Source organism: Halichoeres trimaculatus, unplaced genomic scaffold, assembly GCF_033239565.1.
Source record: "Halichoeres trimaculatus isolate MK-OKI-2021-1 unplaced genomic scaffold, fHalTri1.1 fHalTri1_scaffold_9, whole genome shotgun sequence".
Taxonomy (NCBI): domain Eukaryota; kingdom Metazoa; phylum Chordata; class Actinopteri; order Labriformes; family Labridae; genus Halichoeres; species Halichoeres trimaculatus.
The window spans coordinates 29128793-29144914 of record NW_027437188.1 but is presented as its reverse complement, the minus strand read 5'-3'; the positions used below and the strand labels follow the sequence as shown (position 1 = coordinate 29144914).

The window sequence follows — 16122 nt, the reverse complement described above, 5'->3', positions numbered from 1 at the left end:
TATAAATGATCACATACAACTGTTAAGCCCTGTGTATTTGCACATTGAAGTGTGTTTTGACAGGGGCTGGGTGGTCCATGCATGCATGAACGTTACCATCCTCCTCTTGTGGAGGGTAAGACTTGCGCTATATAAACTCCTGCACTGAGTCCTCTCCCTTTACTCTGGGTCTGGAAGGGCTAGCACAGAAATCAAGGATGAAGCTCCTTTTTGCAGCTGCCTTTGCACTCTTTGTGCTCTCTACATTTGACAAAGCTGACTCCTCAGCTTATGACAAAATAGTCGCCCACAGTCGCATCAGGGCAAAAACTCAAGGGTAAGCCTAATTTTATTACTATTTATTTTTAATTTATATTTTGAAGAGTATTTGATAACCTTAGATGTCATTTTTTTGTTTTGCATTGAATAATCTTTAGCTTTAAAAAAAAATCTTACTTATTCACATTTATGTCTTTTTAGATTTTGCTTTAATTTGCTTCATGTGTGAATCAGTCTTAGGTTTTTGATAAATATCATTTGTCAAATTCTATAATTATGATGTTCAGACATTTTACTGGTTAAACTGACACTGATTTATGCAAGAATCAAAGAAGCATGTTTGCAGCTGGACACCATAATAATTTAACAAACTTGTTTCACAGTTTCAAGGATGTACTTATTCATCCTCACAAACAGAACAGGCAGCAGCAGTATTGCTTTAACTCTCTATACAACTTATTTTATAGATTTCAAAGCATCTTCATAAAATTTTTACCTGATTCTTAATGCTTCTCCCTCTTTTCTTTGTACTCTCACCAGACCCAATGTCTGTGCACTCCAGCAAGTTGCAGGGACCAAGAAGAAGTACTTCAGCACTTGTCGTAACTGGTACCAGAAGGCCATCTGTGGAAAGCCAGCGTGAGTGCTGTTTCATGTTCCCAACAGGACAAATTGTCTCTTTTGTTTAGAGATGAACAATACAAACAATTCCACTCACAACTAAATTTAACCTGAGACTTTGTTCAATATGTTTTTGAGAGGCAGTATTGTTCCTCAGTGTCTGCCTCTTCTCCTGCTTCTTTAAGAGAATTTATGGAAACTTGAATGTTTCCATGGAGACCGACATCTGTTATCTCACTCTGAATCAAACTACCGTTCAAAATGAAAACACATTTATGGAAGCAGCCCTAAATCTTTTTTTCTATTGAAGGATGTCCCGTCCAATCCCATAAGCCGAGAGTTGGGGATTTCATAGTTAAGTAAGTCTGGTTGTTGTTGGATGCCACAGTGGCGAACCACTGACTCCAAGATGTGATGTGGCTGCAAAATGTTGACTGTATTCATGAATGGAGAAGAGTTCAGCTCCGTCTTTTGGAAAACCTATTTTTTTCTCTCTCCCTCATTGTTCCAGTGCTCTCAGCACTTTTGTGCTTAAACATGGATGGCAGCCAGTCCTATTTTACAGTCTCTCCCCCCTCTCACAAAATCTTCAGCTCCCTCTCTGTGCTCACAAAATGCAAAAGTCAAACTGAGCTGTAGAAATAAGCTCAGCTCTTGAACAATGCTGACTGCAAATTTAAATACTGCAAACAGAATCTGACCATAAACTTTGAAATAAATCATGAGATTTGTGCACAAAGTATAAATCACATTGGATTATTGATTTGCATGTTTTCCTGCAAAACAAATCCTGTAGTTCAAAATCTGCTTTTATAGTTTTATGTAACATTTTGACTGAAATAACTGTTACAACTTTAATTCAAGCAAAGCTTAATATCTGACATCTCCCCCAGTATTAGCAAAACCAACACCCCCATCTGGATCATATAAAAACATCCAGGCTAACACACTGACCAAGATAGCTTAGGTTACTCTTTTTTCAGTAGTTTCTGGCAAACGGAGCTCAGTCTAATTTTAAGCGGGTCAAAGCTGTCCCCACCAATTGAGGTTTAATTCAACAAATGATTAGATTTCTGCTTCCCCAGCAGCTCCGTCTCCAAGAAAACGTTGAACAATCAAACCTCCAAACTGCCCATTATTGGGTCGCACTGGACGAAAGCCACACATCTTATATAATGTTTTACAGTTATCATGAATCTTAGTGGAAAAGTTCTTTTATGGACATGCTGACATGTCAAAAGTTTCCGACTCCACGGCCAGACACAACCTCTCTCTGTGTGGGAGAGCGATGTAGCGAGGGGTTTTTGCTGACTCTGCCCCAATAGGACCGAGATGATCTCATCCCCTTCCCTCAAGCTCCGTTCAGCTTTGATTCTGATTCATCTGTTGAAGAGATGCAGTTAGCCGTGACCCTGAAGCCTCAGTCTGTATCCTGTCTGAGGCATCAGGTGTGGATAACTGCCATGAAAAAACCACAGGAGTGAAAGAAACCAGTCTCTACTTGAAGTCTTTCTTTTAAAGCCAACGAGTCATCGTTAATTTATTAGGTGCCTCTTGTGTGTGGTAGATTAGTGTCATAGTAATCACCTACATTCACCTGAGACATTTCCATGTTGCAGACTTAAAAAAAATAGACTCTGTAATGGTTTTGGAGGATATCATGTTTATCTTAATCCTGTTAAGCTGAACAATGGAGAATGGAGTTTCTTGACAGTAAAAACTGTGCAGCCAACAGTTATTCACTCCCCAAGCCAACTTTGGGCATGTGGTATTGTTTATCCTTCCTATGGGTTCATCTGTGGTTTTTTACAAGCTAGCATTCCCGCCAGTCTTTTGAGGTAAATGTACATCTCTAAATCTCTGCTCCTTCACAAACTGGAAACAATGCTATAGTTTCAACATGTCCAGACATGCTGACGCAGGGGGTATGGTCATGTTTATATGTGGCAGCTGCACTGTGGATTTTACTACCCCCCCCTCAGGCCTTCAGGCTGTGGTGTCCGGCACTGTTTATGGTTTATAGAGAGGAGACACTGTTTCTCATATGTCTGCCTAAGAGCTAAAAAACACTTCTCATTTGCATCTTATTCATCTGAAAAAGAAACAACAAAAGTCTTTTTGTTTTTTTGTAGAAGTCTAGAACAAAAATCAGAGATCCTACTTTGTTTTTTCAGGTTAACTTTCTCACACAGACCCTCAAACCTCTGAATGTTCTAAGTGTCATCTTAAATTTCCTGCAACTCATCTTCTTCAGCTTCTCAAAGATGAGGTCTCACTTGTATAAATCTACAGCTGTAACCCAAGCACAGATCTACTGTTCTCCCTTTCCTTTAGATTTTGGCTGGACCTGTTGGATCACACGGTCTGTTTGTGTAACGGTGGAAATAATTAGTAACATGTGGCAGACTGTATATACCAGTCCAAAGATGCATGATAATCCAGCACAAAAGGATGTCCGCCAGGAAAAAATGTCTAACATAACTAGGGATCATTGCAAACAGAGCTGGGGATATGCGTGAGTGATTTTATGTCATTTTATCTGTGTGTTTTACTTTCAGGACTGTGGTTTATGAGTGCTGCCCAGGCTACATGAAGTTGGAGGGCGTGTCCAAAGGTTGTCCTGCAGGTACACTGTGTTAGGTGTTGTTTTAATACAAACACATTGAGGTTACATGAGGCCACATCCACCAACTGTAGTGCAGCTGTCTGCTATTTTGGAAACCAGACCAAATATGCTAGAACAGGGTGTCTGAGCACATTATTAACACATGTCCAGCATTTGTTTTCAAGCCTTTAAAGTCTCAGAGGCACATGCTCATCATTGATTCTCTCCCCTAGTGGCCCCGCTTGATAATGTGTACAATACCTTGGGTCTGGTGAAAGCCACATCAACCCAGAAATACTCTGACATCTCAAAGCTTCGGCCTGAAATTGAGGGAGTTGGATCCGTCACCTTCTTTGCACCCAGCAATGAAGCCTGGGACGCTCTGGATGAGGTGAGTTAAAGGTCCCATATTATGCTCCTTTTCTGCTGTTTAACATAGATAGATAGATAAAGATAGATAAAATACTTTATTAATCCCCGAAGGGAAATTCATGAGCTAATATGGATCACTGATGTCTCCATGAAATGGTAGCAACATGTTTTGGTCCAAAAAGCCAATTAACCAAGCACAGCAGCATTGTTTCCAGGGTCTCATAGCCCCTCTGTTCAGAACGGTCTGATTTAGTGGGCGTGACCTTCATATGTAAATGAGCCACTGCTGATACCGCCCCCGTTCTTCTGCGTCTATGAAAGCAGCACCACAAGCGCCAAGTGCACAATGTTTAGAAAACAGCGAAGCTTGTTAACCGTAACATTACAGGCTAAAACAACAGGCTAACCGCAGCTAAAGTTAGCATCCTGAGGCTAACACAGAGACAGGGGGACACTGAGGAAAAGCTCTTACATCTGCTCCACAGCACACAGCATTTAAAATACTCACATTTCCAGGGTCCCAGGTTTGTTGGTGGATGGTTGTAATGCGCCTGGATTCAGGACCAGTCTATTCGCTAGACCTCTGTTGTACTGTCCAAAGTTGGAAAAAGCAGTCTGCCGTGAAGTGACTAGCACACATATGCACAATTTTACTGAGTGTAGCTGGCACATTTCCCTCATAAATGAACTCTAGCCACTTAGTCTTGTCTTCTTCCAAGATAGGAAACTTGTACATGGAACTGTGTGGCTGTTTACAGCCAAAAACAGCAACACTTCTCACCGCATCCGGAGAGATTTCTCTCCAGATGCAGGAAGGGGAGTGGGCGGGGAGGGGGTTCGGGGGTATTTGCTCCGGTGGACCAATCAGGTCAGACTTGCCCCTGATTGGTCAAAAAAGGGACTGACTGACGTCGGCAAACCTCGGAAATTTCAAACAGCTTGTTGTAGGTCAGGATTTTACATTCACAAACACTACTAAGTACAGGTTTTGTCATTAAATATCACATTTTGTGGGCTGGGAGGAAAGCCAAAGACCCACAAATTTTCCTAAAAGACTTTATAAAGTGATTTTTGCATAATATGGGAACTTTAGAAATACCGAAATGATGAGATGAAATGTTTCAGGCTTTAACCTTTTATTTCTTTCCACCCAACAGGCAGTGAAGGCTGCATTGGTGAGCAATGTGAACATCGAGCTGTACAACGCTCTGCACTATCACATGACCAACAAACGCCTCATGACCAAAGATTTGAAGAATGGAATGACAGTCACCTCCATGTACAACGACCTTGGTCTCTACATTAACCACTACTCCAATGGCGTGAGTATAGTGCTGTGGTTTTATCAAAGCAAACCCTCACAGTTGTACCAAAAACACATTTCAGTGCCACAAACTTGATGGTTACGTTGTGCACAGATTGTGACCGTGAACTGCGCCAGGATCATCCATGCCAACCAGCTTTCAACCAATGGGGTTGTGCATGTGATTGACCGTGTTATCAGCGCTGTTGGAAACACAATCCAGGATTACATCGAGGTTGAGGATGATCTGACAACTCTGAGTGTAAGTACAAGCAGAACACCTCAAGTGGAAATACTTTTGCAAAAGTGCTTCAAGAGGTTGTGTGCATGAGTTACCTGTACGTTTGCCAAAGTTGGATAAAAAGGTCTCAAAGCATTCAGAGCAATCCATCATTCAAAGTGGAGCCAAACAGTTCTTGAGATGTTTGTCAACTTCCCGCAGCTGTTGCCTCGGTGCTCCACAGTGAATCAAATTTAACCCAATCCTGTTAATCTTCTTGAATTCTCCATCCAGGATTTAGCTCAAACTGCTGGCCTGCTGGAGAAACTTGGTGAAGCTGGTCATTACACTCTCTTTGCCCCCACCAATGAGGCCTTCGACAGTCTGGGCAGCGACGTGCTGGAGAGAATTCAAAGCGACAAAGAGGCCCTGAAAGGTAAACCAGACTTTCGTTCGTTCTTTCTGTTTCTGGTCCTTAATGTCCACTCAAGGCTGTTTGAAACACTGCAGCAGAAACTGAGGATTTATATTAACTGTGGTAAACTGGGACCATATTTATCTTTAATGATGAAGGAGCAGGAACCGACATTCAGCGGTTCTTTGCAAACATAAATGCTGGACGAAGTCACCCTTGGAGGGATTTTTTTATTATACGTTCCTTCAACTTAAAACAGATGACGCCTGAACGGATCTGGAACTTACACACTTTTGGCAAGCTGTGCATAATAGAGTAGTATCAAGAGTAATAAAAATAAGTCTCTAGTTTCAAGTCATGCATGCAACTGTGGTTGGAAATCATTACTATTTGATGCTGTAGTTCAGTTGTTTTAAAGCTGCGTATCATGATAATTGTTTTTGAATTTGGATCACTGCAGATGAGCGACATAATGGTCAAAATCTCAGCTTGTTTTCAGACGCAGGAAACAGCTGCTTGTTCCCCTTCAAACTGGCATCAACCCAAACCTTTTTATTAGCTAACAGCTTGCCCTGTGAAGTAAAATCACATCATTTCACAGAAAATTAGACAGAGCTGTGGAGAAATCCCAAGTCTTTTCCTTGAAGGACCGTAGGGATCCAAAGGGTCTCCAGGTTTTCAGGGTGTTGATTCCTCATCCTCTCAGCTGCAGTGGTTGAACATAAAACAGCCCCTGTGGACAACTTTCCTGCAGCACTCAAATAAATGTCAACCTTTAGCTTACAGATGCATTCATTTTCAACATTTTTCTGCTTTTTCAGCCCTTCTTACTTTCCACCTCCTGGACTCGGTTCAGTGCTCTGAGGCCATCATGACTGGCACCTCCTACGAGACCATGGAGGGCAACAACATTGAGATTGGCTGTGATGGCGAAAGCTTAACAGTTAATGGTGTCAAGATGGTGCGCAAGAAGGACATTTTCACCGCCAACGGTGTCATCCATCTGATTGACAAAGTCCTCATGCCAGACTCAGGTAAAACTCACACCTGAGCATGAATCCAAACAACATGCTCAGTGTTTTTTCGTCAAAGTGTGCTCACAGTGTTGGGACTTCCTTTGCTCTTTAAGCCAAGCAGGTGATGGAACTGGTTGGAAAGTCCCAGTCAACTTTTGGTGACATGGTGTCCGAGCTGGGCCTGTCTGCTGCCATGAGACCAGAGGTTGAGTACACTCTGCTGGCTCCCCTCAACTCTGTCTTCACTGGTGAGTCATCTACTGAGTGTTACATCATAAAAGCTTCTCTGTTTTCCTCTCTGCGGCTGGATGAATACGATACCTGGTCAAACCGCACTTAGTCACACTCTGGAAATAAGGGTAATAATTTGTTTCCTCTCTCAAGCTGACTCATGAATAAAGAGATATGTAAATACTCAGCTTGAGGGAAATTGTGGATTTTTTAGGATACTGCAGAAGCTTTATGCAATATAACATCAAATACCCTCTCCTCCAGAAACATTCCTGAATTCAACCCTAAGGGAGTGGAGATGTTTTGTTTCTGTTGCAAAAATGTGTAATTAATTCAAAGAAAGTGCTTTTATCTTCACCGACACATGGTTTTAAACGGGTGTAAGGAATGCAAAAAGCAGCTGCAGCTGGAAGTAACAGGGACCGTACAGTCAAAGCATGAATTCTTCCATGTTCAGCAACCCACAAATCATGTCTAATGACCTGCAGAGCTTTGCAGTAAATCTAGTTACCTATGGCAGATATGAATTTCTTTTTTGTTAGTGCCGTCAGTGCTGGCTTTAAAGGAAAAAATGGGCCTCAATAACACCAAGACGTACAGGTGTTTTTTTCTGCTTCTGAAGAGATTGAGATCAGATGGAGTAGAGTGATGCTTTCATTTTTGTTTTTAATGGTGCTGTAAACTTTACTTTTCTTTTGCTTCAGATGAGGTCATGTCCATGGATCAGAGTTTTCTCAGGATCATCCTGGAGAGCCACATCTTGAAGAATAAATTCACCCTGGGACAGCTGTACAGCGGCCAGCGGCTGGAGACCATCGGGGGGAAAACTCTCAGAGTTTTCATCTATCGCACTGTGCGTCCTCTCCTCTGAACTTTAGCCCTTAAACCTTGGCTGAGTGCCATGAAAAACACACACACTGCATGTCATTTGTCCATCAGTTGAAACATAATACTAATCCCTTAACCTTTGATTTGTGGATTATTTCTGCAGGCTGTGTGCATTGAGAATTCCTGTCTGATCCGAGGCAGCAAAGAAGGAAGCAACGGGGCCTTGCACGTCATGAAGACTCTGTTGAAACCAGCAGAGAAAACCATGTTTCAGATTCTGACTGAAAATGGAGGGTTCAAGTGAGTACAAGGCGATGTTTTTGAGAAGACGGATTGTGCAGCGTAAGACTTAACCACATCTTTTTGAATCTTTCCATTAAATCCACATGGAGCGTATGGGATCGAGAAAATGCTGTGGTAGCAAGATGTCAGTCTTCGCGGTTTCTCTAACAGCCAGCCCACTGTTCTGTGTGCCACAGGATCTTTTTGTCTCTGATGGAAGCTGCTGGTTTGACTGATCTGCTGAAACAGGAAGGAGACTTCACACTGTTTGCCCCAAGCGATAAGGCTTTCGCTGGACTGAGTTCAAGTGATATGGATTTGTTGAAGAGTAGGTATCCAGACTCCCTTTATCTCCTGGTGGGAGTGACTGAAAATTGTACAGAGTGAATACATCAAACTCTACCTGTGTATGTATTCCAGGTGATATGACTGCACTCCAAACCATTCTCCTGTATCACATCAATAACGGCATTTTCATCGGTGGTGGTCTGGAGACTGGGGTGACAAACCTTCTCAAGTCTCTCCAAGGCAGCAACCTCAAAGTGCTGCTTGTAAGTATAGCACAGTGGTTCTCAACTTTACCTGAAGCAGTTTAGGCCATATAACTTTAATAAGCTTTAATTTTAAAGGTATGAAAATAAAATCTGATGCAGCTGTGAATTTATGATCGTGTCATTCATTATCGTTTGATACAATCTCAATCCTGGTTTTGAACTCAGTGACTTCAGTAAGTGAAAGTTGTCATACCTCATATTAAAAACACAGGTTCATTCAAGCCTTCTATTTAGTGGTTTTCCCCTGTTTAATAGTTTTAACTGATTCCCTCAGGCAGACAACAAAGTGCAAGTGAACAGCATCGAAGTCCCTGAATCTGACATCATGGCTACAAATGGAGTCCTTCACTTCATCGACCAAGTCCTGTACCCTGGAGGTAAAGTTTTCACCCGGTCAACTTTTAATGTGTCTTTTTAATATGTGCTATTAAGATTCTTGTCGTTTTTGTAAGTCTCTAAAGATGAACTCCCCGTGCTGTTTTTATAACTGTAGTTAAGTCTCAGCTGCAGTAAACGCCCTCCACTCTCTTCTAGATATCCCCGTTGGAAGCCAGGATTTCCTCATGCTGTTGAAGAGGCTCGTCTCCTACATGCAGATCAAGGTGTCATATCAAAAAAAGACTTCTTTTTTTATTAAAGCTGCAGGCTTAAGGGCAGGGTGTAGTTTTTGTTGTTAGGGATTTTTGATTCCATCTTTAGGTGCCAAGTTAAACTTATGTAACTCATGTCAAAGTACACAACATGAACCTGCTTGAAACTCATGGGTGCAAAGAAGTACGTTCATGGTTTAGAGCAAGGGCGTTGTAGCGTAACAGACTGAACTCAAACTCTTCTATTATGATCATTTTCTAAAGATTTATCCATGTTAGGCTTCATTGTGCAACATCAGATTTTTGATGATAATGAAGAACTCTCTAATCTCTCATAACAGATATTCCTCCTCTTTTTCAGTACATTTCAGGATTCAGATACCAGGAGATCCCCCTCACATTTTTGAGTAAGTAGCACAATATCATGATTCATTTTTATGTCACGCCAACAGCATTCATCACTGTCATTAACGCCTTTATATCTCCTGTTGTCATTAGAGAGGGTCATCACTGTCTACGAGGAAGGTACAGTAATGATGATCACAGTTTTATCATCATCATGTGATTCCTAATCAGTAAAGTCGTCTAGGTTATATTAGATAAATCACTTTCATTCATAAAAACGGGGAGGATATCGGAAGTTTGGTTTTGATAGGAAGTGATAAAGCACTGACACTTCTCCTTAATCCACATAATTCCACAAAAAATGTAAGAACATAAATTCACGCTCAAGATTTGACATCTAAAATAATTTAACACTCAGGGAGGATTAAGGTAATTCTTTTTGTAGGACTTTTTTTAACACCTGCTCCAACAAGTGTTGCATGAATTCTCCTGTTTTCAATATAAATAAAACTAAATTGGAAAACTAAATAACACAGTTTTCACAGTTAAAGCGTCTGATTATGAATCACATATTTGGAAATGAAAAAAAATCCACCTTTCAGATCCAGTGAAAGGCCCATTTGTTATGATTTCTGCATACAAATGGAAAATTCTCTGAATCGAAGGGACATGCCATGATCGGAGTGTCATCGTATTCATATGGGCCTCTTTCTTTTATAGCTCCAAAAATGACAGTGACCAGGGTTATTCAAGCGGAACCCGTTGTCAGCAAGGTTACCAGAGTCATTGAAGGTCAACCTACTGTCAGCAAGGTTACCAGAGTCATTGAAAGTCAACCTTCTGTCAGCAAGGTTACCAGAGTCATTGAAGGCCAACCTTCTGTCACAAAGGTTACCAGAGTCATTGAAGGTGAACCTGTAGTCTCCAAGGTCACTAGGGTTGTCTCAGGTAAGTTCTCCTTAATTAATTTGTCAAGATTGTGTCATTTTTTCATCAACTCTATTCACCTACGGATGTTTATCAACCATCTTCAGGTCCCCAGTACTCAGTCAGTTCTGGCACCACCAACGTGGCAGTGGGAGGTCAGTTAAACCACTTTCAGAATTGCTGATCATCGCTTTCTAAAGTTTAGGTGACATGTATGTGCATCTTTTTTTGTTTCTTTTTCAGGAACTGAGTATTCAGAATATACCACCTATGAAGGTGGTGCTAACCTTGACACCGACAGACTTACCAAAATGATCCAAGGTGAGTTTTATCAGTTTCAGTTACCAGGAGATGAAAAGCTGTAACACTAGTTTGTAACTTCCATGTTTTTTTGCCTCTATAGAAGGTGGTTCACGGAGAACCTCTTCCAGACGGGTTCTAGGTAAAATTACAACACATAGACGATAAGAAGGCTTGCATTCTTGAAAGCTTCCTTGCAGCAAAAGCTATCTGTGCCCTGAAGTCCATGCTTTGTCTGAGCTATGGCAAACTGTTCTCCCTGCAACATATCTCCATCATGTTCTTTTACGGATGGAGGTGTTCCTGGAATGATGTTATGTTTTATTTTTTTTAATAAGATTTAAAATTCAAAGGTTAACGCACTCTGAATGGTAGATATACAATGAGAGGTGGTAAGTAGCTGTGAGTTAGCTTAGCTTAGCATATAGAAACAGCTTGTTTAGCTTTAGGTCTTCTCTCTGAGTGCTAGATTTAGCAAACAGGTTGCTAAATGTAACTAAATTACCATACAGACTTGTCAAAACAGCAAATAAGATTTAAAAATAAGGTTGAATCATTCCTTTAAGCTCAGTCTTCTGCAGTCTTCTGCTATGATGCTTGCCACCACAGTGCTGATATAAATTCTGTGCTGAAGCTTGGTGCTAATGCCCCTGCAGCTGCTGTTTAAATCTGTACAGGGATTCACAAGCCCCCCCACCCAACCCCACCCTTACTTCTGTTATCACCTGTAGGCCCTGAACCTGTGAGCTATCATCACTCCCCACTCCCCTCTGCGCTGAGCTTGGTGTTTCCTTGAGGCAGAAAATGAAAGCAGAGCCTAAATGCCAAACCTCAATGCAGCGCATATTAATGCTGAAATAATCGCTGCCTCTTGATTTTGATTGACTGGTTGATGTGTACTTACTGTTCATTCTCTTCCCTTCTCTAATGCAGCCAGCAACAGAAGGACAGAAAGAAGAAACTGAGCACAGAGGGGTGAAAAGATCCTCATGACGGCAGAAAGACACACCAAACCCAGGGGATAAACACAGTGTTCCTGTTTTTCACAGGGGAAACACTCAAATGTCAGTGACTTCAAACATACTGTAAAAGGTATAGCTGACAAAGAAATAAAACTATTTTCTTTAACGATTTAGTGGTGCTTTGAATGTATATGTTTCTGATTGTGCAATGCTTGTTAACGGTGTCTTAATGAACATTTTGGCACGACTTTCAAGACACAGAGCAAGTCAGGGTTGTAATAAAATCTTTTAAGTCCAAGCTATCGGGTTGCAATAGAAACATTTCTTCTCTTTTTTTGCAAGAGGTAAGGTTAATACAGGGAGATTTTACTCACTACTTCTGATCATTTAAAGATCTAAGCATGAGAAACATTGAAAATCTTTCCTTTTGTGGCTCTGATCCTTTAAAGTTTTATGTAAATTTTGTCGGTTTTTGAACTATTGCAACATGTATGCAACCAAAGGTTCTCTTTTTTCTATTTTTCTACTTTTCTGATCTTCCAATAAAGAGCATTCTTTGATATAAAAATGCCGCTGTGACGAACACCTCTGAAGACACTTGTGGTTTTTGGGAGATATTTAAGGATAGTTTAGATTTTTAAGTGAAATATGACTTAAATGTTTCACATCCTGTGTAATTTTAATGAACAAGGTCTTAAAATCAGGTTGTTTGTTTTTGGAATAACTTAATAAATGGCTCAGTCATTTTTCTGTTTGCTCAAAAAGGAGCTTGGCAGTCCTGATGACCTCAAAGATCATAAAATAAATGGATTATTTATCCAGTCAGAGCTACCTTTGTCCATTTCAAGGATAATGTTTATGTTTCTCTTTGATATACGACTTATATTCAATACAAATGAGTAATAAAATTTCTATGATATAGGGAATAAGACATTTTATCACAGGTAACTTCAGTAATTAGGATTTAACTTGTAATGACTGAGAAGAAATGCACTGATTGTGTACATCATATTAAAGCTGGTGTTTTGTAACCATGCAGCCAGCTGAAATATTTGCCCCGAGGTTGCAGGGTTCCTGTGTGAGCTGTTTGTTCACAGACTTTTTGGTTCAGACCCAACTCCTCTGTTACTTGGCTCGGAGGTAAAGACATAATGCAGTTTATTGCTTCTTGGATGAACCGAAATGGATGAAAGCAGAGCAGCTGCCAAGACTGAAAAGCCAACTCTTACTACATATAAAAGCAGAATGGAAAAAACGAAACCACATATTTTTATATTCAGCTGTTAATTTATGTTAAATCCATTTACAGTGGGCAACAACAGGCTTTCCTGAGCCAGGAAGCTGCTTGAGCACAGTTATAAAGTCTTTGTTGTAACGATTATTGTGTTTTCATTTACATGCTGCTTTAATTAGTTATAATTCACTCTTTATGCAGCCTTTGGCAGGAGTAACAACATTTCTTCCTTTGTTTACTAATCAAAAACAGATGCACTTTTGTATAAATAAATAAAAAGAACAGCTGAGTTTTAATCTTGAACTTACTCTTTATATGACACTTTTTACATTTGAACTCTGGTTGTTCCAGCAAGTCCTGCAATTTCAAGAATCTTCAAACCAATGAGGTCACTTTACAAATCTCTGATGAATTCATGTAGGGTTGATGAGCTTTATTACTGGGTAAGCTCAAAAAAACTCATCAGATAATACTTTCAATCTTTCCCTCCTTATAAAAAATAACCAACAGTATGACCTGGAATAGAGGTTTTAAAGTTTGCAGGAGCAGTCGTACAGCGCAGAGGTGGGTGGATCGATCCAAATATCGATAAAATTGGTACTAACGTTGGTGTTGCTATAGAATGATACCAGTATAAAAAGATCAATACTCTACTTTAATTGTTTTCCCCTGCATGCACTGACTGTTGCGGTTTGATAAAAGTGGTCCCCTGACTGTGTCTGTCTAGGTGTCGCTGTGTCGCTGTGTCACAGCACAGCGCAGCACACTCTTTCGCAACCTCATGTGGCTCAGCGGCACCTGGGAAACACACACGCAAGCAGACTCTGAAAAAAGAAATTTGTCAAAAATGTTTTATAACATTTGTTCTGGTGTGATAATTCTCTATACTTAACTATTTAGAAAAAATGAGTACAATAATGTGAAACTGCTATTTAATTTTATTGTATTGTCTTCAAATCTGTACCTCAAAACATTTGTTTTAATTATACCATGAAGTGAAAATTTTTTGCACTTTATTTTCTTAAGAAAAGAATCCCACACAACAATGTTTTGAGGAAAAGTTGTTTTGTTACTGTTCTATTGTTTCTTAAATAAGTGTTTATAAGTATTTTGTAGTCACCTTTAAACTTTGCCCAAATTCTGTCCTAGGTTTGAACAACATCATCAAAAGAAAAATAATCACAAAAACACCTAAAGGTTAGCAGTTTGATGATACATCAACCTTAAATGTTAAGCAGCATCGGTATCATTATGGGTATTGGTATCAGTATCAGTATCAATATCAGTATCATTATCAGTATCGGTATCGATATCAGTATCAGTATCAATATCGGTATCGGTATCAGTATTAGTGTCAGCAGTATCAGTATCGGTATCAGTATTGGTGTCAGTATCGACATCAGTATCAGTGTCAGTATCAGTATCAGTATCGGTATCAGTATCAGTGTCAGCAGTATCAGTATCGGCATCAGTATCGGCATCAGTATCAGTGTCACTATTGGTATCAGTGTCAGTATCAGTATCAGTATCGGTATCAGTATCAGTATCGGTATCAGTATTGGTGTCAATATCGGCATCAGTATCAGTGTCAGTATTGGTATCAGTATCGGTATCAGTATCAGTGTCAGTATCAGTATCAGTATCGGTGTCAGTATTGGTATCAGTATCAGTATAAATATCAGTATCATTAAAAGTATCGGTATCAGTATCGGCATCAGTATCAGCATCAGTATCAGTGTCACTATTGGTATTAGTGTCAGTACCGGTATCAGTTTCAGTATTGGTGTCAGTACCAGTATCGGCGATACTGGCCCTGTATTCACTGTATCAGATTGAAGCCAATATTCCCAGTATCTCCCACCTCTAGTACAGCATGAGGCTCATGCTGTACTGAATGTGGCCTAATTCAAGATGATTGAAGTCATCATGTTGTTATTAATAAGTTAAGTTATTCATTATTTGTTCTGTTTATCAGAAACGAAAGTATTTTTCTCTCAGACTTGACCACTCACTGATGCATCAGCTTTAACGGCAGATAGTGATCCAAGCAAACTGCATTTTTCATCTCGCTACAGAATTTATTCTGCAGTCAGAGAGACAGCAGGCAATATTTTATCCATTTACAACATATCTGAGAATTGAGAAAACATCTGGCAGAGTCCAACTGCTTTTCCATTTGCTCTCTGATTTTCCGCACTGTACTCTGCCGTGATCTCTCGATCAATTATTAAGTCATTTACGAGACCACCGATATCACCAACAATGGAGTCCAGTTTCATTTCACTTGGCATGACAGTTTTTGCTCATCACTATCACCAACCGGCAGCTGTTCGCTCAGCCTCACAGGAACTGAAAACACAAAAGCAGCACATTTACATTCAGTGTCTCAATTCCCAACTAGCTTTCATTTTTAAGATTAATTTTGAGATTTTAAAAAAAGTTATTAATACAAGTTTTTCTAGGCTTTGGGATCAGAAGTTTTTTGAAAACTTCCTTTTGCAGCTGTAATCCATTTAACTCCACTGTACAAACGAACAGCACTAAAGTCTAACAGAAGGACGAAGAGCACTCCAGGATTTAGTACCCAAAAAACATTTATCAGACATAATGGAATGATACATTTCCATAGTTCTGATGTTAATCTAGAGGGGGTAAAGGTCTTTATTTATAGAGGAAAAATGTCTCAAACTTGACTTTCCTTGGCGTCCAGCCTTGATATGGTTCAAGTTTACTGCAGGTCACACTTCAGATTAACATATGTGAAATATGAGGATGTAGCGATGCAGGCAGCTGACATTTTGGAAAGAGGTACTGATTATGTTCTTATATGCTAACAGGCCTCATCTGACCTAAAGAATTGCATAAGCTCAATCTGTTTTTAATTGGTCGAAGACAGTCAGACACGCATGGGAAGAACTCTGAAGCTCAGTGAGTGTGCATTTCTGTCGGTGCAGCTGTTTGAGAGTGACTCTTCATCTGGATAAAACACTGAGTCCAAAGAGTTGACATGTTCCTGGCACGGCTGCAGTTTGCTGAGTCTTGGGTATTTTTTATTTTTT

The 16122-nt window shown here is 40.1% G+C and overlaps 1 protein-coding gene across 2 annotated transcripts; it reads left to right on the top strand.

Annotated features, from left to right (window-relative positions):
- Positions 1-178: 178 nt before the first annotated feature.
- On the top strand, positions 179-12372 carry postnb (periostin, osteoblast specific factor b). Of its 2 annotated transcripts, XM_074680401.1 has the most exons (22): positions 179-316; positions 799-897; positions 3438-3505; positions 3718-3875; positions 5014-5178; positions 5275-5421; positions 5674-5815; positions 6616-6828; positions 6924-7058; positions 7746-7894; positions 8033-8169; positions 8349-8479; positions 8572-8702; positions 8980-9082; positions 9240-9307; positions 9657-9702; positions 9794-9820; positions 10361-10588; positions 10675-10722; positions 10811-10888; positions 10971-11009; positions 11801-12372. In XM_074680401.1, the coding sequence occupies exons 1-22, from the start codon at positions 198-200 to the stop codon at positions 11830-11832; spliced, it is 2463 nt and encodes an 820-aa protein (XP_074536502.1). In that variant the 5' UTR covers positions 179-197; the 3' UTR covers positions 11833-12372. The 2 variants fall into 2 exon arrangements, with proteins under 2 accessions (XP_074536502.1, XP_074536503.1); XM_074680402.1 differs by lacking the exon at positions 10971-11009 and having other exon boundaries at positions 11801-12370.
- The last annotated feature ends 3750 nt before the right edge of the window (positions 12373-16122 follow it).

Excerpts from the sequence above, each read along its gene's own strand:
- postnb (XM_074680401.1), top strand. The coding sequence starts at position 198 with ATGAAGCTCCTTTTTGCAGCTGCCTTTGCACTCTTTGTGCTCTCTACA. Across the intron at positions 5,816-6,615 it reads CGACAAAGAGGCCCTGAAAG|CCCTTCTTACTTTCCACCTC; the intron begins GTAAACCAGACT and ends CTGCTTTTTCAG. Across the intron at positions 9,821-10,360 it reads CATCACTGTCTACGAGGAAG|CTCCAAAAATGACAGTGACC; the intron begins GTACAGTAATGA and ends TTTCTTTTATAG.